This window comes from Vipera berus (genome assembly GCF_964194415.1).
Source record: "Vipera berus genome assembly, chromosome: 17".
Classification (NCBI taxonomy): Eukaryota; Metazoa; Chordata; class Lepidosauria; order Squamata; family Viperidae; genus Vipera; species Vipera berus.
In genome coordinates this window covers 3,218,726-3,243,039 of record NC_138220.1, presented here as the reverse complement: position 1 = coordinate 3,243,039, position 24,314 = coordinate 3,218,726, and the positions used below count along the sequence as shown (strand labels likewise).

The window sequence follows — 24,314 nt, the reverse complement described above, 5'->3', positions numbered from 1 at the left end:
TGCCTTGGTCTCTTCCAGAATCCCATGTCAGCCACCCCACCCCACCTGCGACCCAGCGCCCTTTGGACTCTGTCCCCCCTCTGCCCCCCCAAATCACGACCTTGGCTCCCGAGCTGGCCAGGACCACCACCTCCTCCTCCCCCTGGCATTCAGAAGACCATGCTTCCCGCCATAGCCAGCCGGTCACCCGAAGGGTAACCAAGCCTGCCGTCCTCTCCACCCTTCCGTGGACAACTCAGGGCATCCGCCAGACCACCGCCCGACCCCTCTTGACGGCCCCCGTGGTTCCTGCCACCACTCAGGTGGCTTACATCGAATCGGGCAGCGCCGAAGGCAGCGGAGATCCGGAACTGGGCACCAGCGGAGATCAGGAAGGCAGTGGGGCCAGCTCTGCAGGTATGTTACGCACACCTGTGTGTGTGTGTGTGTGTGTGTGTGTGTGTGTGGAGATTCTCCATCGTCCTGGTTGTCCCCACGGGTGCTTTTTCAAGAGTCAACTGGACTTTCTCTGTTTTTCTTCGAGGACGTTTCGCTTCTCACCTAAGAAGCTTCTTCATCTTGGACCGGATGGTGGGGAGTGGAAGGATTTATACTCCTTGCAGACAAGCTGGTCATTTGCATCCTTTTAGCAAGTCATTGAGGCCTCTTGGAGGTTTATCTGTGTCCTCAGAGTCACCTGAGTGGTCGGCTTGCGGCCCCCAGGGGGAGAGCATTCTCTGTGGGCCCGCCAGCCCTTTGGAATCAATTACCGGTTGAGCTCCGGATGGCTCCCGACCTTTGCTCTTTCCGCCGTGATCTGAAAACCTATTTATTTGAACAGGCCGGCCTGGTTTAAGGGTTTGGGGTATTTTTAAATTATTTATTGTTAGGGCTTAATTAATTTAATCTACTTTTAACTTTTGTATGTAAGGCTTTTATTGCCCTGTACACTGCCCTGAGTCCTTCGGGAGAAGGGCGGTATAGAAATTCAATTAATACATAAATAAATAAATTGTAATTGTGTTCTTCTTCCCGTGGCTGAAACAGGGGAGGAAGAAATGGAAGACACCAAGGTGACAAGTCCCCACCTCATCGAGAGAGCCACCTGTTACAACACGCCTCTGGGGTGCTGCTCGGACGGCAAGACCCCAGCCGCTGACGCCGAAGGAAGCAACTGCCCAGGTAGATCACTTCCCTTTCTCTTCTGGATGCTGAGCTTCAGCTAGGAACGAAATTCTCGGGGTGGGAAAAAGCACATCCTCAAGTGTCCTAAGGTGATGGCGAGGGTGAAATTTGGGGGTCCGTCCTTCCATTTCCTTGCCCAGCTGCAATTCCCAGCGTCTCTCGGAGAAAACTCTCTCGGAGAAAACCACCCCGGCGCATTTCGGATGCGTTTCCAACGGGACGACCGAGCTGATCGGGCCGTGATTTTCAGATCGATGTGTTGCTGATTTCTTCGTTAGATTCAGGCCTGACCTTTTCTCCGGGAGGTTTAAGAGAGAGTCCAGAGCATTTGCTTCCAACTGTGAAAGTCCAGCAAGAATTGAGGGTCCATCTCTAACAGCTTCTCTTTCTCAAATCTGCTCCAGCAGCTTTCTCCCTTGAGTCTTCTGGTCACATTCTGGAAGATTAAAAAAAATGGAGGTTGACAAGCTAAGGATCTGGTCCACTAAGGATTCTGCTGATCCATAAAATGTGGGGCGTGGTTTCCTTCACTTTCAGAGACAGATCCGTCTGTGGTCACGCAGCAAAAACTTGCCAGCTTCCTGACCAGCAACACAGCAAAAAGCCACATTTGTGAGATGAGTGGCAGAGCAGAGAGGAAGGGAAGGGAAGGGAAGGGAGGGGAAAAAGGAAGGAAGGAAGGAAGGAAGGAAGGAAGGAAGGAAGGAAGGAAGGAGATGGAGGATGGAGGAACCAATGGAGGGGAGGAAGGAAGGAAGGAAGGAAGGAAGGAAGGAAGGAAGGAAGGAAGGAAGGAAGGAGGGAGGGAGATGGAGAATGGAGGGACCAATGGAGGAGAGGGAGAAAGGAAGGAAGGAAGGAAGGAAGGAAGGAAGGAAGGAAGGAAGGAAGGAGATGGAGAATGGAGGGACCAATGGAGGAGAGGGAGGAAGGAAGGAAGGAAGGAAGGAAGGAAGGAAGGAAGGAAGGAAGGAAGGAAGGAAGGAAGGAAGGAAGGACCGACGGAGGGGAGGAAAAGAAAGAGGATTTTTTTCTCCCTTTAGAAGAGTCAATGCAATAACGATGCAGTGCAATATTTCTGCTTTTAAACCTGAATAATATTTCATCAACTGAAGCCAAATCCGTGCACGCAGAGGGCAGCGCAGTGGAGCATCCCGAGAGAGGACACCGCTGGCCTCTTTTTTGACTTTGCACCTAGGGTGTAGGACCCAACTTTCTGGCTTTTTGCCCAGGCTTAATTCAGCAATCAGTTGCCAGGCCCACATGCCCAAACCAGCTTCTCTCGTTCCTCTTCTTGAGCTCTCGAGGATCCATCTGCCTGGAAAGAGAAAAATGGGGGGGGGGGGAAGGGAAGTCCACCGAGTGTGGAAAAGTTCATTTGTTGGCCCCATCAGTTCCTTAAAATTCAATAAAATCCCCACGGGATGAGAGCCGTTAAGAAGCAAGGCCTTCCCCTCTTCAGAATCAATCCACGTATGCAAACCCCGGGGTGGGGAAAGGAAGATAACATTTGAATGCTTGTTAACCTTATCCTCCTCTTCCACCTTTGATCATGGTTTGACCAGGGCTTTGACTCCTGCCTACATGCTAGCCTGTTTCTGAAGAACCCAGGCTGGGCGATTGATAAGAGGTAGCTTATAAATAGCGAAAAGTAAAGGACACCACCTTGGTTTAGGGAATGCAGCTCCTCCCCACCGCTGCTTTTTCTCCCCAAACTGTGTGAATTTTGTAACCCAGATCAGCGGCACCCCAGGAGGGAAAATGGTAAGGGGAGGGTCCCTTGTCCTCCCGTTCTCTTCCCTCTTTCTCTTCCCTCCTCCCCTTTCTCTCCCTTTTGTTTGCACGCCAGTAACCCCCTCCCATCTCTTGTTTTTTTCCAGTAGTTGATGTTCTCTCTCTCTCTCTCTCTCTCTCTCTCCCTCTCTCTCTCTGTCTCTCTTTCTCTCTCTCTCTCTCTCTTGGCCCCAGCTAACCCTCTTTCTCTCGTTACGCAGCCGGTCCAGGAGGGTCCCCACCCAGGCTGCAACTTGGAGGAGCTTCTATGGTAAACTCTTGCCAGTTCTCACAACCCCGGGCTTTCTGCTACCCCGGTCTACCCACCCACCCACCCACCCACCCGGCCTCAAAGTACTAACCCTCCCCATATAAGCCTCCTTCTGATCCATCCAGACTAACCCTGATCCCGCAGCGCTCTTCATCTGCCACCATCTTCTTCCTTCTCTCTTTCTGCCGAGGGGCTGAACACTCTTTTTTTTTAAAAACGGTTTGGGTATCTGGATTGTTTTGACACTGCCTTCCGCGTGGCTTCCTTTGGTCGCGTTAACCGGACGTTTTCTTCCTGGCCTTGTCTCTTTCCCCCTGCCCTCTTTCTTCCCTGCAGCCACCAAAGTCTTCCAAGGGGTCCTCATTTTGGAAGAGGTGGAAGGCCAGGAATTGTTTTACACCCCCGAAATGGCCGACCCCAAATCGGAGCTCTTTGGAGAGACGGCCCGGAGCATCGAAAGCGTGGTAAGCGAGCGCAGAAAAAAACGAGGCCACGGCGGCTTTCCGCCGGCGGCGGGATTGCGTAGCACAATCGTGGCTCTCCTGCAACCCCGGGGGATCGGCGCCCGCTCTCGGTCCACACAACTAAAATCCAAGCTCTTGCAGGCGTTTTTGAGGAGGGACCCTGGTGGGTGAATAAGGATGCTGATCCCTAAATCTTTTGTTTGTGTGTGTGTGTGTGATTGGTTTGTTTCATTTCCGGGCAGCTGGACGAGCTTTTCCGCAACTCAGAGGTCAAGAGGGATTTTAAGAGTGTCCAGGTGCGGCATCTGGGCCAAAGCAGTGCCGTCAGGGTGATTGTGGAGTCCCATTTTGATCCAGGTAAGTCTCCCCCTGGTTCCCCCTCCTCATTTTGGCAGGCGCAGGCCTGCCCCAGTCGGTTAGATTTAGGATTGACCCGTCGGTTGGTTTGCATTCGGTCACTCTTGAGTAGGGGTGGGCAACTACGGGCCGTTTTATGATCTGTGGACTTTGACTCCCAGAATTCCTGAGCCAGTATGGATGGGGGTGAGGAGGGAAGCATTCCTGGCTGGCTGAGGAATTCTGGGCATTGCAGCCCACAGGTCACGAAGAGGCCTTAGTTGCCTCTTGAGGCTACATCTATAGGGACTACTTCTAAGGCCGCCTCCCGTTTTCCCCTGCCACAACAACCCTAGAAGGTAGGCCAGGCTGAAAGGGAGCAGAGGCCTTTTTCCTAGTCCTTGTCCCACTCCTTCACTTCAACACCACTCCAACTGTGTCTGTTGTGGGACTTAAAACTCCCGTCCTCTCTCGCCAGGCTGGCCAGGAGTCAAGGACGATGGAAATCGAAAGGCTGGAGTATTTGTATTGTCCTAGGCCATTATTGCCACCATCCTCTCAATCCTTCACGCTGGAAGATGCAGGCTGGCTGGCTGGCTGGAGATTGTAATAATTCTGCTTTTTTTCCCCCCCAGCAGCTATTTCTATTCGCTGGAATTTCCGGGCAGGCAAAAAGGGTGCCACGGAAAACCGGTCCCGGATTTTCTGCTTTTTTTAATAATGCAGGATCAATGTTCCAAATCCCCCCCTTTTTTCTCCCCCCCCCCCCTTTCCTTAGAGCCAAAGGGCCCGTTCTGAGTTCAAAGCTTTTATCATCCGGTGGCAGAACAACAACAAAAAAAGCAGTTTTGTCTTTTGCTTTTTATTTTGAAACCCCTTTTAAGGCATGTCTTTTGCTTAGCGGAAAGAAAGGGAAAAAAACTGAGCCCAATTGGGGGGGGGAGAACTGTCTGTGTGTGTGTGTGTGTGTGTCTGTGTGTGTGTGTTGTTTTCTGGCTTCAAGGTGGAGGATGCACCTCCCCAAGGCTCCTGTTTCTTCTTTTCCTTGATCTTTGTAGCTACTTCTTACACGGCTGCCGACATCCAGCGGGCCCTTCTGAAGCAGATCAAAGCCTCTAAGAAGAAAACAGTCTTGGTGAAGAGACCCCAGCAAGAGAACGTCAAGTTTATGGACTTTGGTATCCTCCCTTCTTCGTTTCTTCTTTCCTTTCTTCCTCTTTCTCCTCCCTCCCGTCTTTCCTATCTCTCTGCTTCACTCTTTTTTTTCTTCTTCTTCTTCCTGTCTCAACGGTTCACATTTTCCTTGCCCAAAAAAAAGCTCATTCCCCCTCCAACCCAGAAAGTCCGCTAAACCTTCCCGTTCTCCTCCATCACCGGGACTTTGCGAGAGGATTTCAGCCCTGAAGACAGGCAGCTCCGTTTTGGCGGGCAGCGCCGCCAGCTTCCTCTTCGGCAACCAGGGATGCCAATTCCTACAACCTTCGCCCAAGAGAGAGTTGCTTTTCCTACTTTCCTCCCTTTGGGAAAGGTGGAACGAGAGCAAAGTTTTCGGCCACCCACTTAACGGGCTGAGTTTTGATCCGTTGCTTAATCTGGGTCTGAGAGGGTGAGACAGATCTCCTATTTCTTTCAACGGCTCCATTAATTCCTAAGAAACCTATCCTGCCCGAGCTTCACGTTTGGGCAGGGACGGCGTCCACAAGCACAGAGCCCACGGAGAAAAGATTCGTTTCTCCGGTTTGCGCCTCTTCCCTCTTATGCCTTCCTCTCCATCACGGTTGGGTTTCTTGTGGTAGGGAGTTCCACCGCTCCATTCCAGTCCCCCAAACCTTCCGCTTCCTCTTGTTTAGAGGTGGAGGAAAAACTGAAAAAATTGTAGGGGAAAAAAAACAGATTTGTTTTCCAAACGACTTTTTGGGGGAAAAAGAGCAAAACGCCGTGGGTTTTTCCCAATTTTTCTGGGTTTTTTTTTCCTTCTTCTTCTTCTCCCAGACCTTCCCATCTCTACTCTTGTTCTCTTTCTAGACTGGATCCCCCAGCTTTTCACCACCACCACCACCACCACGATCGCCACCACCATGGCCCCCACAGCCAGCAGCTCCCAGCGGTTCCCCATCACCCCTACCGGCCAGTCCCTGAATCCAGGAAGGCTAAACGGGAAATCCTTTGGGACGGTCACAACCAAAAGGCCCAGCACCAGCCTTCCAGCCTCCCCAGACCGGAAGAAACCCCTGCGCCCGTTACCCGCCACCAGGAAGCCCGCTCGGCCCTGTGAGTCTCACCCCTGCTTGCATGGTGGCACCTGCGAGGACGACGGCCGAGATTTCACTTGCAGCTGCCCAGCCGGAAGAGGAGGGGCTGTCTGCGAGAAATGTAAGTTCAACCATGACATTCCCTGACCCTGAGAACAACTGATCAGTGGAAGAGCTGATTGTGGGCGCTCCATCACTGGAGGTTTTTAAGCAGAGATTGGTGTCCAGAACGGTGTAGGGCAGGGGTAGGCAACCTTGGCTCTTTTATGACTCGTGGACTTCAACTCCCAGAATTCCTGAGCCAGCCTGGGGGAACTGTGCCCCCCCCCTCATGACTCGTGGACTTCAACTCCCAGAATTCCTGAGCCAGCATGGGGGAACTATGGCCCCTTCATGACTCGTGGACTCCAACTCCCAGAATTCCTGAGCCAGCATGGGGGAACTATGGCCCCTTCATGACTCGTGGACTCCAACTCCCAGAATTCCTGAGCCCGCATGGAGGAACTATGGCCCCCTCATGACTCGTGGACTCCAACTCCCAGAATTCCCGAGCCAGCATGGCTCAGCTTGGAAACCTCTCCCTTTCCCTTCAGCGCAGCTGGCTCAGGAATTCTGGGAGTTGAAGTCCACGAGTCCTAAAAGAGCCAAGGTTGCCTACCCCTGGTGTAGGGTCTCCTGCCTGAACAGGGGGTTGGGCTAGAAGACCTCCAGGATCCCTTCCAACCCTGTTGTTCTGTGTTCTAAATCACCTTCTCCACAAACATCAACCTAGATAGCGTAAGAGGGTTCGCAAGGAAGAAGAAATACCCACTTTGGGGAAGAAGCACCCCATTTCTGCTTCTCCGCTCCGGCCACACAGCCTTCACGTTTCCTTTGATTTATTTATGACTGATGTTCCACCACCACTGCCCAAATGGCTCTATGGGCCAGGCAACAAAGAGGCAGCATTATATACACCAAGTGGTCTCGCAGGAGGAGGGGGCCCACTATTGAGAAGGCACCGAAAAGCATTCCTGCTTTTCAAATGAATAATGGGGCATTCAGAGCCAAAGGGATGATTGGAGGGGGGAGGCGGGGGAGACATGGGTAAATGCAGCACACCTACGTTTGGTAAAGAAAAGGTCTTTTCTTACATTGCAACACGCTCAAGGGAACAGGATTTGCCAGTGTAAAGGACGTGGTGGGAGGGGTTTTTTTTGGGGGGGAGAAGTGCTTTTATCCCCGTGGATTCAAAAGCTCTTGCTTGAATAAGGAATAATGCAGGGATTTCCCCCTCCTTCCCCCTAGCCATCCGATACTTCATCCCCAGCTTCGGTGGGAAGTCCTACCTGGCCTTCAAAATGATGAAGGCCTACCACACCGTGCGCATCGCCATGGAATTCCGGGCCTCCGAGCTGAGCGGGCTGCTCCTGTACAATGGGCAGAACCGCGGGAAAGACTTTCTCTCCCTGGCGCTGGTGAACGGATTCGTGGAGCTCAGGTGAGGTGTGGCCTGACAAGGTGGCGGAGGCCTTGGGGCAGGAGAGGGCAGGCCTTGGAAGACTTCCCTCAAAGCCGGATCGCCAACCAGATGTCCAAAGGAGAACTCGGCAGTGCCCTCGTTGTCAACGCCGCTAACGTCGGACATTTTTCCTTTGACAACAGATGGAGATGCCACCATTTCCTTCTTACGTTTTACTCTTAAGAGTTCGAGTTAGGCGATGCCGGGAGGGGGAGGAAGTTGGACGAGAATTAGCTAGACATAACAATGCTGAACCTAGTGTGAGAACCAAGGTTATTGAAATAAGAGAGGATAAGAATTGGCGGGCTGGAGGGAAAGGCTGCATTTCAAACTAATTGGGGAAAGTGATTTATGACTGTTAATTGAAGGAGGGAATTGTGCTTTGATACTTATGTGCTCAAGGGAGGGGAACTCGGTTTTTGGGGCTTCGACTGTGTTAGTGCCAATGCTATGCTAACTCAAATAAAGATTGTGGAAGGTAAACAACGGCCTGAAGCTCTTGGAAGAGTTTCATCTGTCAGAACCATGACAATCACCTCTCACAATCTCTCCCAGGTTCAACACCGGCTCCGGGACAGGCGTGATCACCAGCCGGGTGCCCATCGAGCCTGGCCAGTGGCACGCGCTGGTGGTCAACCGCAACCGGAGGAACGGCGTCCTGTCCGTGGATGGAGAGCCGCACGTCCACGGCGAGAGCCCAAGTGGAACCGATGGGCTAAATCTCGACACCGACCTCTTTGTTGGAGGAGCCCCGGAAGACCAGATTGCCGTGTGAGTCATTTTGTGGGCGGAGGGCTTCGCCCACCGATGGCTAGCAAACTTTCTAGATTTTATTTTTTTTAAAAAAAAAAACTTTCTGTACAAACAGACCTCAACGTACGGCCACAATTGGACCAAAACTTCCCATGGGGGAATCCTGCAACAGTCATAAATTTAAAAACTGGTTATAAGTCGCCGTTGGGTCCCTCTGAACGGTCACTAGACTACCTGTGTTTCCCTCAAAGTCCCTGGCCGGAGGTCCCTTGCTTTAAATCCGGAGGTTGAAGTCTTTGGGTGATATCCTTGTTTGTCTCCATCCTAGGGTGGCTGAGCGCACGTCGGTCACCGCTGGCCTCAAGGGCTGCGTCCGTCTGCTGGACGTCAACAACCAGATGTACGACCTGCGGGAGAAGGGCGACGACGTGCTCTATGGCAGCGGGGTGGGCGAATGTGGCAACAACCCCTGCCAGCCCAACCCCTGCCACCACGGCGGGCTCTGCCACGTCATGGAGGCCGAGATGTTTCACTGCGAGTGTCTCAACGGTTACACAGGTGTGTCTGTGTGTGTTTGTGAGTGGGAGGCCTCTTGGCTGGCTTCCCGTTCTTCTCCGCAGAGCTAGCTCTCTAAACGCAAGGAGGCAGCTTCCCTTCCCCCCCCCCGGCGGGCTAGCTCTCTGCATGCACAGAGGGGCAAAGAGGCTGGCGCTCTCTTCCCCGACCCACTGAAAATGATGGTTGGTGGGAGAGAATATCTGAAGCTCAGGGTAGAACTGTGGAGTCCGTGGTGCCCTCTGAGCTTGGTGGCTTTCTGACAGACGTCTCATTGACTGTACTAGGTAACATCATCAGTGCTGGGAGAGAGCGGGGTTTGCAGAGAGGAGGAGGAGGAGGAGAAAGAGGAAGGCTGTGGGGTTCCTGGTGCTCTCTGAGCTGGGTTATTTTCTTGCAGACGTTTCATTGTCTGTACTAGATGACATCATCAGTTTTCAGGGAGGAGAGGAGGAGGAGAATGGCTATGGGGTCCCTGGCACTGTCTTGCAGACCTTTCATTACCCAACTAGATAACATGATCAGTGCTAGAGGGGAGCGGGGTTTGCAGAGGAAGAGGAGGAAGAGGCAACTGTGGGTTCCTGGGTGCTCGTGGAGCCAGGAGGCTTTTTGGCAAATGATTGCGAACCCATTCAAAGCCCTTCCAGAGTCAGCTGCCTTGCTAACACCTGTGCCTCTTGCCCTGCCCCAGGACCCACCTGTGCCGATGAGAGAAACCCCTGTGACCCCAATCCCTGCCACCTCTCCGCCACCTGCTTGGTGCTGCCCGAAGGCGGGTCGAAGTGCGAATGCCCCATGGGGCGAGGAGGCGAATTCTGCGAATCAGGTGAGTGGCTAGGATTGCAGCTACGATAAGAGGTTTAAATCATCCAAGGGGAATTACAGGTCGCTGAAATCGGGGCTGCGAGACAGGTCCTTAAGGCCAGCCTTTCTCAACCTTAGCGACTTTTTAAGACGGGTGAAGTCCAACTCCCAGAATTCCCCAGCCAGCACAGCACAGCATTCTGGGAGTTGAAGCCCACCCGTCTTAAAAGTTGCCAAGGTTGGCAGACGCTGCATCAGACACTCCTCCGATTATGCTCCTGCCGGTGAAGTCGAAGGTGAAGGAAATTCCTGTAGAAAGCTGTCCTGCTTCCAAATAAAGTTTCTCCAGCCAGAAATTTCAAGGGTCTCTTTAACATTTCTTTAAAGGTTTAAAATGGGGGGGAAAAAATCATCCGCTTTTGATTCCAACCCCCTTTCGTGGGAGCTTTTGATCCGCAGACCGGGCAGCCTGTCATATGTTGGATTTGAGCTTAGCAAATGGCACAAACCTTGTTTAATTCAACCAGCCACCACTTAGCACATATCCAGTAAATGGCTTTTGTTCCTTTATTCATGCCACCTCTTCTCTCTCTCTCTCTCAGTTGCAGAAATGGACCAGACCATGCCTTTTCTGCCAGAATTCAACGGATTCTCTTACCTGGAGCTGAACGGTCTCCAGACATTTGTGCCAGATCTACAGTACGTTTTTTTCCTTCTTCCTTCCTTCCTTCCTTCCTTCCTTCCTTCCTTCCTTCCTTCCTTCCTTCCTTCCTTCCTTCCTTCCTTCCTTCCTTCCTTCCTTCCTTCCTTCCTTCCTCGCCGCTTCAAGAAAATGGCAGTGATGTTAACAACTGAACTGGAATCCTTATTTTATAAGTATTTTCCATTGACCGTGTCGTTCTTTACGCCGGAGAGAAAGCGCCGGTTGCAGTTAATGGCACCTCCTAGTTCACCTTCCAAGTACAGGCAGTCCTCGACTTAAAACGACCACAATCGGGACCAGAACGTCCGTTGCTAAGTGACTCCTGCCCAGTTTTACAGCCTATTTTGCCGTAGACATTATCGAATGGCTGGGCTGTTAATTGAATCAGGTTCGCCATTAAATGAGTCCAGATTCCCACAGAAGCCACCTGGGGCACCGCAACCCTTATAAGTACATTTTTGGTTGCCAATTTGAATCGTGACCGTGAGGATGATGCAACGGCCGTAAGTGCGAGCACTGGTCTTTTTTCAGCGCCCTTGTAACTTTCAGTGGCTGCTAAAGGAATGGTCGTAAGTTGAGGACTTACCTGTAGAAGCTTTCTTTTCCTTCCTTTTTTTCTCTCTGTCTCTCCACTCCTCCTCCTCCTCCTCCTCCTCCTCCTCCTCCTCCTCCTTCTTCTTCTTCTTCTTCTTCTTCTTCTTCTTCTGTCTTTCATTCTTTTTCTTGTCCAGGGGATGATGGTGTGAATTGGGGCCAACTGGTGACTCAGATCATCAGTTTGATCCGAGCTCTCGTCCTGGAGAGGACGGTTTTGATTCGATTCAGGCGCTGAATCGGTTCATCTCAGCTTTCCAAACTGATTTGAGGGGATTTGACAAGCTGAGAAGTTCCGAATTCTTTTGGGAAGCCTCTTAATTCAGTTTGAGAACTCAAATCCTCTCAGCTGATTCCCTATCGCATTCAGTCAGGAATCAGGTCAAATTTCCAGATGAAATATTCATATGCCCTACTTAAAAAAAAAACCCTTCTGGTATGTTTTTGTTTCGTTTTGTTTTAGCAGCATGGGAAATTATTTTTCCCACGTTGTTGACGTGCCTCTGTTCAATCCCCCAGGGATAAGATGGCCATGGAAGTGGTGTTCCTATCCAGAAATCCAAACGGTTTAATTTTCTACAATGGACAGAAGACGGATGGAAAAGGAGATTTTATCTCCTTGACGCTTCACAATGGATACCTGGACTACAGATATGACTTGGGCAAAGGAGCCGCCGTAATCAAGTAAGAAAATGTTCCCTTATCCATTTTTTCAAAAAAAGTTAAAACTGAGGCATATTTCAGCCCTTATGGACTTCCCAAAAAAACCCTAGGAAAGCAGGTTTTACGTATATATATTTATTTCATTTCTTTACATCCTGTCACCGTGGGAAAACCCTTGACAAGCTTCTAAGATATGAAAAATGAAAGCATCCGGAGGAGAGTTAGGCTTATATTTTTCACCTGCTTTGCAAAATGATAACCTAAAAAATCAACCAAAAAAACCGTACCGTATTTTATACTGTCGTTGCAACTTTATAACGTTGGGTTTTATAACAGCCTTACAAATAATAGCAAATTATATCACTGTGATTGGATTATCGCCTTATCGGTGAGATGGGCAGCATATAAATTTAATTCACTGCTTTTCTTTGATTTAAAAGTCTTGACTACATACGCCCCAAAATCATTATAACTCAGATTTTAAATATGGGATTAAACCTAAACCATATGGAATTGTACTGTCCTATCTTGGCTTCTCCAAAACCAACACTTGACTGACTTTTAAAAATTCCCAGCGTGAAAATAGGGGAACCAGCTTAGCTTAATGGCTTCACAGACAGAATAGAACGATTTTTTCCCCTGTCTTTTTTCTCCCTGTGTTATATCTTCCATTCTTGCCCCCCCAGGAGCAGAGAGCCCATCGCTCTGAACACCTGGATCAGTGTTTCGCTGGAGAGGAACACTCGGAAGGGCATCATGAGAATTAACAACGGAGAACGGATCCTGGGGGAATCGCCGGTAAATTAATGCCACTCTTGAAAACATTTGGGACCCCCTTGTGGGCGGTTTCTTAAATTCAGACCAGGATTGCAATCACACACACCCCTCTTTCTCTTTTAGCCTCCCGTAGTCTGAGACCCCAGAGGTCCCTTATCATGATCTGACTGCATTTGCACACAATACACTTAATCCAGTTGTTAAATTAATTCGCTTTTTTTTTTGATTCGCATGATTAAATCAGTTGGGAACGGGGATTGCAAGAAGCGCTAAGCCTCCTCAAATGAGCCCAGGTTCAAACTATAAACAGGCTTGGTGTAACGTGTGGACGAAGCTGTTAGGTTCTCCCTGACGAAGTGCAACCGCTGGAGTATCTTCAGTCACCCTGGAACAACCAATGGCCCCTCTTAGCGTGAGATGTTGGTGAAGGGCCTTCCTCTCATAGCTGAGCTGTGGAGCTCTTTTCTACACAGATATCCTGCCTCGAAGTCTGGAGGTTCCAAAGCTATGACAGCCCATAAGAAATAAACCAGGGTCTGTGGTTGTGCTTGATTGCTTTCCAACCTAGTTAAGGGGGTGGCTGGTGTCACTGGGGACATTGCCACCGTCGTAAGGGTGAGTCAGCTGCCAAGCGTCTGAATTTTGTTCCTGCAACTCGGGGGGGGGGGATGCTGCAATGGTCGTGTGAAAGCTTTGAACGGTCGCTAAACGAGCCGTTGTGATTCGAGGGCTACCTGTAGCTTGGTTTTAATTGAAACGTGGGCAATTTGGTACCTAGGAAAGTGTTTAGTCCTTGCCTGGTGGTAGCTTTGGATATCCTTTCCTCTCTCCCCACCTCTTCTTAAGACCGTTGGAGATCCTTTGGGCAGGAATCCCTCCTTCCAGAGGAGAAGCAAGACCTTAAAACAAGAGGGATCCGAGGATCTGTGTAGTTTATGCTCACTCCTCTCCAGAGATCAGTTTCTCCTTTACGTCTGCCTCGGCGACGGCCAAAAGAATTTAACGAATCTTGCAACTCTCTTATGTGGTGCTGTTATATCACTGATCTTTTCTCTGTTTTGTCTTTTGATTTCCCCTTTGTGTTTCTTCCTCCTCCTCCTCCTCCTCCTCCTCCTCCTTTTTCTTGCTGTCTGGATGTCAGAAATCTCGTAAGGTAAAGAGATAAGTATAACGACCCTCTCATCCTCATCTTCTTTCCATCATGATCAATATTTTTTTCTTTCTTTCTTTCTTTCTTTCTTTTTTGCTTCCCCATCCCAACACCAATAATAGAAATAGGTTATCATTCCCCCCCCTTTTTTTTTCCCCCATTGTACAACCACCTCTTTTAGCATAGATGTTTCCATTTTTTTTCTAGTTAAAAAGAGAGCCATCTGCATCCAGGATAATTAGTTTTCTGTGGCTCCCACTCCCCTTTCCATTCCCTGAAGTTCGAGCCATTTTCCATCATTAACGCTTTCACACATTAGATAGTTCCCTTTTTAACCCGGTGAATTTGAAACGGCGGGCGGTGCCTTTGATACAGGGGCAAATAAGGGTTCGTTAAACCGTGGCTCGTGGTTGGGGAAGCTGAAACCGTCCCTTTTCTCCCTTATTGCAGTAGTTTCGCTGATTCTCAACATTAGATTTGATGAAGATATCTCTAGCGGGACCAGATTGAAACTCTTAATAAGCTGTGGGGTCTTGCGGCTGTAATGAGCTAACCCCCTTTTTTAAAACCAACTTTGATGGGCACAGTTTTTTCTGTGGGTTAATGGAAGATTGAAAGGCACGGAAGGAACCTGTGGGGCTAGTTTATTGCTAAACTGATTTGCTGAGGATACATCCCACCCCCTTCCCACAACATGGTCTAATCAACCATCAGTTAAATATAGCCATAAAGGGCCTGCCCTCCGTGAAAACTGTACTGCGGTGTAATAAATGTGTTAATCTTCAAGGCGATCCGGAGAAGGTTTTTTTTTTCTTGTAGTGGGTATGACCCTTCCCGTCTTTGCGACCTCCGTTCTCAGTGATTTTTGTCCCCCCCTCCCCTTTTATCCAGTTGCCCCACACCTCACTGAATTTAAAGGAACCCCTCTATGTTGGGGGAGCACCAGACTTCAGCAAACTGGCCCGGGCTGCCGCGGTGTCCGCTAGCTTTGACGGAGCCATCCAGAAGGTATGGAACAGTCTTCCTGGGTTGGTTGTGTCCAAAAGTAGAGCTTGTGGATTTGGGGTGGGTTTGTTTGAGAAGGGAGATTTTCATGGGGATTGATACCTTCGTAGTGCACAGTGGTGTCCCGTTTCCCCCCCCCCAAAAAAAAAAACTTGCATCAAATATAAGGCTAATGGGGGCTAATGCCTCCTTAAGTAACACCAGCTGCCTGCAATTAGTGCAGGTTCGAGTCCCACCAGGCTCAAGGTTGACTCAGCCTTCCATCCTTCCCAGGTAGGTAAAATGAGGACCCAGATTGTTCAGGGCAATAAGCTGACTTTGTAATAATGCCGCTTGGGGGGGTGTATGAAAGCCCTAATAAGCAGGCATATACATAGAATGAAGGCTACTGCTAAGCTTGTAAGCCACCCTGAGTCTTCGGAGAAGGGCGGGATATAAATGGAATTAAAATAAAAAATAAAATAAAATAAGGTCTCCAGCCTTGGGAGCGAGGGTTAGTGCCTTACAGCCCTTAGAACTCTTATCTTTCCTATAAAGAAAATACATAACTCCTTTTTTACTAGTGAATGCTTCAAAATGTTGGTCTCGGAAAGCGTTCCGATTAAACGCTTATCTTTGTTTTGAAGGGGATTGTACCCGAAAGGCAGGTTGCCTCCTTTGATCCCTGGGGTGGGACTTGAAGGCCATCTTGGTTGGCCTTCTGAGAACTTGTTTCCAGAAAGAAGTAGATTGAAAATGGAGGAGCTCTGGTTTTCCTGGCTCCTGGAGAACTACAACTTTCAAGAGCTCTGCAAGAAATACGGGGTGGAGAGCGCAGGGCTTTGTGTTCTGCAGCCATAGGAAAGTTAAAATGGAGTTCCTGGATGGAAAGAGAATGCTTAGGAAAATTAACACCTGGCGAGGAACAAAGAAGCAACTGATTAGGTTTAGCCCTGAGAAGGATCCAGTGGGTTCCTTGCTGCAGGGAGGACTGGATCCCACGGGTAGGACAGTTTGCAGCTGGATGGTGGGAGGAAGTTTTTGATGGTGAGAAGCACTTGAGGAGGACATCGTTAGCTAGGAAGATGGTGGTTTGGTCCTCCAGAAGCTCATCAGATGTCGGTGGAAAGTTCTCTTCTTCGGTAGATCACCGGATTTCACCAGACATCTCCCTCCTACAATCCTTTAGGACTGCATGGGATAGCAGCTTCCATAATTACCACCCAGTAGGATCCTTAGCCATGCTAGCTGAGGATTATGGGAATTCCACCAGGAAGGCACTAATTTGAGTCAGGTTGGCTTCTTTGATCCCTGGGGTGGGACTCGGCAGTCTGTTAGCCTCTTGTTAAAAATTCTGTCATTAAGACCTTATTCCTTCCTTGCTCCTCTCCCAATGGCTCAGATTTCCATCAAAGGGACCCCCGTCCTGAAGGAGGAAAACATCCGCAGCGCCGTTGAGATTTCTCCCTTCCGCTCTCATCCCTGCACTCAGAAACCTAGCCCTTGCCAGAACGGGGGCGCCTGCAAACCCCGCCTGGAGACCTATGAATGCACCTGCCCCAGAGGCTTCTCCGGGACCCACTGCGAGAAAGGTGAGGCTGGGTTGGCAGGGAAAACCGCCGTGGGCCTCCGCAGGAGCTCTTGACTCACTCTTCCACCGCCGGTTTGACCCTTGAGGGTGCAGGACAGGTAGAACACCTTCCCCGACCTGCTTGGTGTCTCCCCCCCGGGGGGCTTCTTTCTACTGAATCCCACTTTGGCTCTAGGGAAGCCAAAGAGCCGGGGCAGGGGGGCACAGTGGTTAGAATGCAGCATTGCAGGCTAACTCTGCCGACTGCCAGCAGTTCGGTTCTCAGCGGCTCAAGGTTGACTCAGCCTTCCATGCTTCCGAGGTCAATAAAATGAGGACCCAGATTGTTGGGGGGGGGGGTTTTCCCATAGGCCAGCACTGTAAACTGCTTAGAGAGGGCTGTAAAAGCACCACAAAGCGGTATATAAGTCTTAAGTGCTATTTTATATAAGTATATATATATATAAGTATATGTATGTATATAAACCTAAGTGTTTCTCAAGGCGGGCTGGAAGTGAGGTTTCGAGGCAGGGTATATTCCAGCCTGAAAGGATCAAAATTCTGGGCTTTCTCCCCACACACCCACCCCCCAATTCCCACCCCCCTCCCAAAGCCGAGACACAAAACTTGCTGAGACTCTGCTGAGACGCAGAACCTCCTGGCTGGGGATTATGGGGCTCGCCATCTGGCACCAGTGGCCCGTTCTGAGGATTTGCTTCCTTCCCTCCAGTCCTCACCGAGAAGGCAGCCGGAGACTCAGAAGCTGTCGCCTTCGATGGCCGGACCTACATAGAATACCACAACGCTGTTACCAAGAGGTAATGACTGGTGTGTGTGTGTGTGTGTGTGTGTGTGTGTGAGAGAGAGAGAGAGGAGAGAGGGAGAGAGAGAGAGAGAGAGGGAGAGAGAGAGAGAGGGAGGGAGATATTGATTTGGGGAGACCGAACAGGTTAAAACAAAAGAGAGGAGCCTGACTTTTAAAATCTGGCCGTAGGGAGAGCTGGACCACAAGTCCCACCCAACTTGAAGGCGGGAGGACTTCCAACTCCCAGAATTCCCCCAGCCAGAAACACTGTCTTGGAGCCAAGAATTGGGGTCCTTCCGTTCACGAATTCAGTGTCCGAAATCTGGAGGGGGCTAATCCTTTCTCCCTCCACCCCTTGCAGTCTTTGCCACCTTCCCTGCGTCCTAAGCGAGGGACCCCAAAGCAGAAGATTCGTTCCAGCTCAAAACCTCAAGGGCAACAAAACTCAGCCTGTAGGATATCGGGGTGCGTGCGTGTGCGTGCGTGCGTGTGTGTGTGTGTGTGTGTGTGTAGGGGATCTCCCCCAGTTTCTTTATCTGCAACACCTCATCAGAAGCTCCTGTGCAGAGTCGACCGCTGTGTTCTTTCTCTGACGCCCGTTTTTTTAGCACATGCACTTGGCAGGTACACTGCTCCTGAGGAGGGATGCTCCATTCGGCTCATCCAACCTATTGTGTCTCCCCACTTGTGTGTGTGTGTGTGTGTGTTTCTGTACGTCTCGTTCTTGGCTGATTAATTGTTCTCCAATCCCACCCAGGATGTCTTAGAGGCTATCCTGGCCTTTGGAGACTCCGCTGAAAAGTCTCCCCTTCCAGAGTCCCTTTGGCAAACGAGACACACACGTTGCTGCTCTTTTTTTTTTTTCTCCCCCCCCCCTTCCTTTCCTTCTCTCTGTCCTCAACCACCTTTGTGCTTTTGTTTCGTTTGCAAGCCAACTGACCAATGAGATACCGGCGTAAGTAAAAAAAAACGTCTTCCTCGCTCGCACCTCCGTCTCCATCACTCTCTCACCACCCGCCATCCTTCCGCTCACCTGGGTTTAAACAGGAAGGGATCAAAACCGAAATAGAAAAAAATAAAGAAGCAAGTAGAAAAATATTCATGGGAAGCGGCTTGAGGGTTTCCTCCGCTTGGTAAAGGGTGGTTGTTGTTGTTGTTGTTGTTGTTGTTGTTTAAATTGTTCTCCAGACTTCACAACTGAGCAAAACGGCTTTGAGAGCTCAGCTTGAGCAAAGGCTGAAAGCTCTCTTTAGGGGACTTCAGATCCAATTCAGGGAGAGAAAAGTCAACTTTTTTTTCCATATTTGTGGAATTGAAATGAATAAATGCCTCAATTTATTTCCAAGAGTCCATTTCCTGAAGCTTTATATGGGGACAGAATATTAGAGCACCCTCTGTTCTCCAAATTTTGGAGTGTGTTTCTTCTTTCCCTTTCTCCTCCCTCCCTCCCTCCCTCTTTCTTTCTTTCTTTCTTTCTTTCTTTCTTTCTTTCTTTCTTTCTTTCTTTCTTTCTTTCTTTCTTTCTTTCTTTCTTTCTCTCTCTCTCTCTCTCTCTCTCTCTCTCTCTCTCTCTCTCTCTTCTTTTTTTCTCTCTTTCTCTCTTTCCATATACAGTATGCCCAACTCTTGAGTCTCAACGCATGAATTAGTTTCAGAGAGAAATCCCAATTTGCATAATTGAAATAACGATGTGAGGTATGAATCAGAGAGAAGGCCGGGCTTTTTCGTTTGACTTTCCACTTGCTTCCCTTCTCTCCACACAACCCTCCCCCCCCCCCCCGCCCCAGATCTCCCTTCGTTTAACCCTCATCCACTCTAACCCAAGATTGAAGCCATTTTATGAGTTGTTCACAATGCCTGATTTCCCGTTGCTTGTTCTGCTGGTTACGGTAATTCCTTGATAGTGTAAATAACATGGAAGTTCCTCCCTGCCGCTGTGCTAAAACGTTTCCAGATTCGAGCCGCTTTCGATTCGGATCACCCCAGTTCAAGCTTGAAAAGGGTTATTTCAAGCTGTTCTGCGTTTCAGACACATTTGTTGGGCAAAACATTTGGCACACCCTGAAGAGAAACTGACCGGGTGCCCGCTGGAAGGATGGCTTGTCTCAGATCTGTATCTGGCAAAGGCCAGCGGGATGGCCGGGGGTTTCATAGGGACTAGCCGCTTTTCCCACCTTTGATCGGTTCGCATTCTATCCCAGTGCTTAATGCATGCCTCCCCTTTCTTTCTGCTTCTAAGTCCCGATGCTTTGGATTATCATCTGGACCTCAGGTGAGTCTTGTCGAAGCAGGTGTGCTTGTATCTCGCATCCGGGTCTCGCTGTTCCCTTTTTTTTCTTTTTCATTTTGACATTCGGCTTGGCTCCTCCGCATGGTTTCGCCTGTTTCTTACAGATTCACCTCCTTGAGCTATTTGCTCTTTCTCCTCGGGAGCAAAGGGGTTCACCTAGACCAGGGGTAGGCAACCTTGGCTCTTTTATGACTCATGGACTTCAATTCCCAGAATTCCTGAGCCAGCATAGCTCAGGAATTCAGCTCAGGAATTCTGGGAGTTGAAGTCCATGAGTCATAAAAGAGCCAAGGTTGCCTACCCTTGACCTTAGACCGTAGGATCTCTGCTTCCTAAGAGTTGAGAGCAAGGTTAAGCCGTGTTTGACCAGCACAACCAAGCCCGGGTCATCCAGATCTTGGTTACTCTCATTTTTCAGGCTGGGACTCGAAGGCATAACAAACTTTGAGAGGTCCGCAAGTTCCGCTTATTTGTACTTGCTGCCTTCTCTTCCTCTTGAGTAACATTGGAAGGGCAGTGATTTCAACTCCGTATTTTTAAACCACCAATTTCCTGTTTTCATCTCAAAATAGTTTTTGCTCAGAGCGACCCGTTTCTCCCCTGGGCCCAGGAGGGGGAACGGCATCCTTGTAGTCCCGTGTTGTGATGTCTCTCGTCTTGTGTGGGTGTGCGTATCCGTGTGTATATTGTGCTCTTGTGACAGTGGAACGCTTTAAACTGTCTAGCTGGGGGGGTGTTGATTTTCTCTGCTTCCATCAAACCTCCCAAGAAGAAGAGAGATCTTGGCAGGGAATCCACCGGATCTAAGAGAATCTGATTCTGGGCTAGTTGGTCATCTCCTTTTGTGCTTCAGAAGCGACAGGTCCCTCAAGATCTAGAATTGCAGGAATATACAGTTCAGCCTTTCAAAAATAAAATAACAAGAAGGGTGGGCAACGTTAACTTCCTCCCATTTGAAAGGGAGTACTCAACTTATGACCAGAGTTAAGCCCAAAATTTCTGTCGCTAAGTGCCATGTGACCCGGGTTAAGTTCCAAGTCGTATTAGAACTTGGATTCACCCGTCCTGTGAAACTGCAGTTTGTTCAATCTGAACCTAACCCATAATCCCTTGGGATTGCCCTCCCTAAACCAGGGGTGTCAAACTGCCGGCCTGCAGGCCAGATGCGTCACACCAAAACTGCGCCCACCCCATTGCCGGCGGGGGGGGGGAGTCGCGATACGTCGCGAGTTTGACACCCCTATCCTAAACCACCAACCACAAAAAACGTAGGGTCGTTGAGAAGCAAAATCCAGCCCAGGGTTTAGGGCCAGAGATAAGCAGGCTGGCGACTTAGCCATTGGGAGACACCAAGAGGTCATCTGGTCTGGATGGAGTTGGGGCCCTTTGGGTGAGCTCCAAAGGGGTGGGGGGGAACCCTCTCTCCGCTTCCTGGATTTGACTTCTCCTTTCCACCCCAATGCAGCGAAAAGGCCCTGCAGTCCAACTACTTTGAGCTCAGCGTCAAAACCGAAGCCACCCAGGGTCTCATCTTGTGGAGTGGGAAGGGTCTGGATCGGTCGGATTACATCGCTTTGGCCATCGTGGACGGCCGGGTCCAAATGACCTACGACCTGGGCTCTAAACCCGTGATCCTGCGGTCTACCGTCCCGGTCAACACGAACCAGTGGATTCAGATCAAAGCGTCCAGGTGAGGGGGAACCACAGTTTCATCCGTCCCTTTGGCCAAGTTTGATCGACGCTAGAAAAAAGGATCGTAGCTTAAAAGTCCCTTGACCAGGCCTGACTATCAGGCCAAAGGAAGTACAAAGAGCTGGGGGGGGTGTCTTCCTTAGATGGCTGCAGCGAAAAGTAGGAATAACCTTGAGGAATGGGAGGCAGGCCCGCAGCGAAAAACCACCGTCAATGAAAAGAAATTTGAGTCCAAGACACAAATACAATTGGAAAAAGTGTCTCAGGCTTGACTTTCCCTTAGATCTCCCAGAGATAAAGCGGGGGGGGGGGGAATATATTAAGATTTGCAAGAGTGTCTTACTGCAACCCAATGTTTCTCAAATCTCCGCAACTTCGACTGGACTTTGATTCCCAGAATTCCCCAGCCAGCTGCCAAGTTGCCCCGGATGAGAAACACCAGATGGAGTGGTGTCCTTTGGGAAGCTCTTGTTAAGCAGAGATTTGAGCCCAGAACTCCTGTCCAGCTCGACCCTTTAATTGCGTTTGTACTACAGCTGGTTTTTGTCACGGGGTTAGGGTTGTTTGAGACACCCACGAAATTAGGTGCTGTCGAAACCAAACTGCTCAAAGACAATCCAGGAAATTGATTTTTCTTTTCTTCCCCCCTTTAAAAAAAGTCCCCATCTGTGATGTTCCCCGGGCTTCCACAACCCGGAGTGAAAGCAGAGATCTGTGAAAAAAAAAAGCAGCTGTAATGGAGCTGTTGCACCACCAACAACAAAGGCATTTAGCTCTCTTGCCTGGACACGTCTTCACATCCCCTTGGATCTCAGAGGCATCAACCGGTCGCCTCTGGCCTTGCTGCGGCCACTCCAGACCCCCTTGATATAAATAAAAACCACGCAAGATCAGGGAGCCAATGGAAGAAGGAGCTGTAGGCCCAACAAAAGGGACTTTCTCCCCCCCCCCCTTGTGACCTCTTTTAGGATCACAGCAAGTCTAGGCAAGTATCTGCCAGATGAGTCAGCCAAGAGCTGACACTGATGACCCAACTTCTAGAATGACACTTGGCGATCAATTTGCATTTCATACAAAACAAAAAAAAAAAAAGCCACAGGCATTTAGCCAGCAGGGAAAAAAGGGGGGGAGGATTTTCTGGACTCAAAGAAGGACAAACTCGGAAGGAAAAGTTCTCTCAAGCTCTTTTCCAGTCCCCAGAGTCTCCCGTTAAATAGAGAGCAGCCGAAGGAAGCAACACCCATTGCAAACGCCACTGCTTTGCCCCGTTTGGGGCTTTCCCCACCCCCACCCCCCATCTTAGTGAAAGAAATAACATCTCACACCCCCAATGGAAAGTCAGGAGGACAAACCTCCACCCTGAGGTGCTGCGTTTCCACAAGCAGGCTAATTCGGTCGAGGGAGGGCATTCAAGCCTAAAGCACGCATCCTCCTTTAAAGCCAGCGTTGACCCACACAGGCACAGCCCAAGGCTGCAGGCAGAGAGGATATCAGATTGGGAAACCTCACCGAGGTGTGTGTGTGTGTGTGTGTGTTGTGTGTTGGTGAGTGTTCAAGAAGGGTGGCAGACTTAATCCCAGTGAAGCTGTCTTGAAAATCAGTGCTCTAAGGGAATAATAATAATCTTAGCTGTTGCTGCGGAGCGGTCATATTTGGCCCGTTGGACTTCCAGAAGAAAGAATAGATCAGGGGGTCTTCAAATTTGGCCCTTGGATGACTTGTGGACATCAGCTCCCAGAATTCGCATGCCTGGCTGAGGAATTCTGGGAGTTGCAAGTCCACAAGTCATCCAAGGGCCAACTTTGAAGACCCCTGGAATAGAGAGTAATAGTGGGAATGACGATTGTGCACAGTTGCCAACATTCCTAGGCCTGGTGAACAACTGGAGAGCCTCAACCTGGAGAAGGCTGGTCTTGTAGGAACGTCTGATGAGGCCTTGTGTTTCCCCTCTTCCGGCAGAGTCCATCGCGATGGGTCCCTCCAAGTCGGCAACGAGTCTCCCGTCACGGGTTCCTCTCCTCTCGGAGCCACCCAGCTGGACACCGATGGGGCCCTTTGGCTGGGTGAGTCCGTGAGTGTGACCACGGTGTGATCACCCCGTGTCTTCTAAAGAACTCGGCCGTCTTAACCGGCAGACGTTCTCCAGGACGTGGGTTGGGTTCACCCGGCGTGAGGGAGCATCTCTCAGCTTTGAAATCTCGCGAGAGAAGTCTCCAGGTCATCGCCGGAAGAACTTGGGAGATCCAGACCCCGGTGGGCTAGCACGGAGTTGGGGCCTTCCGTCTTTACCCTTCCTCTCTGTCCTCTTTCCACAGGCGGGCTGGAGAAGCTCGGCGTGGCCCACAAGCTTCCCAAATCCTTCCTCACCGGCTTTGTGGGCTGCATACGCGAGGTGGTGGTGGACCGCCAGGAACTCCATCTGGTGGGGGACGCTTTGAACAACCCCACCATATCACACTGCGCGGCCAAATGAAGGAGAAAAAAAAAACACCCCAGCTCTTCTCTCTTTCTCTTCCCTCCGCCTGGCTATTGCTGTAATTATTTTCTATTTTTGTAAAACTTCTTGCTTTTTTATATTTTGGGGGCGGGGGGAGGAGGGACAGGAAGAGGAAGGATAGCAGTGAGACGAGGAGGAAGAAGAAGACGAGGAGGATCACGAGAGGATTTCGTCGGAGAAGAACATTCTTTGGGTTTACTCTTTGGTTGCCGCATTATCTCGCCCGTCGGACTCACCAGGAGCCAAGCCTCCGTTTTTGATTTTATTTTATTTTTTGGGGGGAAAAAACCCGGCAAAAGCTTCAGAATGTGACCAAGGAACAAACTTGCCCTTTTTTGCTTCCGGGGGGGGGGGGGGGGTTGTCACTCTCCACTGTAAATGTCACTCATACTTGAAGTCATTCTTTTTATTATTATTATTATTATTATTATTATTTTTAATCAGATTTATTATTTGTTTTGGCTGACACCAACAACTCTAAGGGGAAAACTGAAGACCACGGATAAAAAGTTATCCAAGCCATCTCTGAACCAAGGAACAGCCACCACACTATGAACTGGAGGGGGGCGGATTTTTCACACACACACACACGCACGCACACAGACACACACACGCACCCCAAGTAAGCCAACAGGGACTCACTGCAGAAGTCTAAAGAGAAATCGGACTCACGTTTTCACCCCACAGCGCCAGCTGCCCCTTCAGCCTTAACTAGG

The 24,314-nt window shown here is 49.9% G+C and overlaps 1 protein-coding gene across 2 annotated transcripts in view; it reads left to right on the top strand.

Annotated features, from left to right (window-relative positions):
- The window catches only part of AGRN (agrin), a 128,421-nt gene that overhangs the window by 103,536 nt on the left and 571 nt on the right, over positions 1 to 24,314 (top strand). The window contains exons 18-36 of one of the 2 annotated variants that reach the window (XR_014028210.1): positions 19 to 396; positions 1,027 to 1,161; positions 3,545 to 3,672; positions 3,915 to 4,029; positions 5,067 to 5,186; positions 6,034 to 6,381; positions 7,548 to 7,740; positions 8,317 to 8,532; positions 8,843 to 9,072; positions 9,761 to 9,895; positions 10,476 to 10,572; positions 11,690 to 11,854; positions 12,520 to 12,631; positions 14,652 to 14,768; positions 16,147 to 16,336; positions 17,045 to 17,132; positions 20,875 to 21,099; positions 23,061 to 23,164; positions 23,417 to 23,635. Coding sequence is in view for 1 of the 2 variants with exons in the window: in XM_081341355.1 (XP_081197481.1) it covers positions 19 to 396; positions 1,027 to 1,161; positions 3,545 to 3,672; positions 3,915 to 4,029; positions 5,067 to 5,186; positions 6,034 to 6,381; positions 7,548 to 7,740; positions 8,317 to 8,532; positions 8,843 to 9,072; positions 9,761 to 9,895; positions 10,476 to 10,572; positions 11,690 to 11,854; positions 12,520 to 12,631; positions 14,652 to 14,768; positions 16,147 to 16,336; positions 17,045 to 17,132; positions 20,875 to 21,099; positions 23,061 to 23,164; positions 23,417 to 23,574 (3,254 nt within the window). In the remaining variant the exon portion in view is untranslated. Of the gene's footprint in view, positions 1 to 18; positions 397 to 1,026; positions 1,162 to 3,544; positions 3,673 to 3,914; positions 4,030 to 5,066; positions 5,187 to 6,033; positions 6,382 to 7,547; positions 7,741 to 8,316; positions 8,533 to 8,842; positions 9,073 to 9,760; positions 9,896 to 10,475; positions 10,573 to 11,689; positions 11,855 to 12,519; positions 12,632 to 14,651; positions 14,769 to 16,146; positions 16,337 to 17,044; positions 17,133 to 20,874; positions 21,100 to 23,060; positions 23,165 to 23,416; positions 23,929 to 24,314 lie in introns of those variants that run through there. The other variant, XM_081341355.1, reaches the window with a different exon arrangement.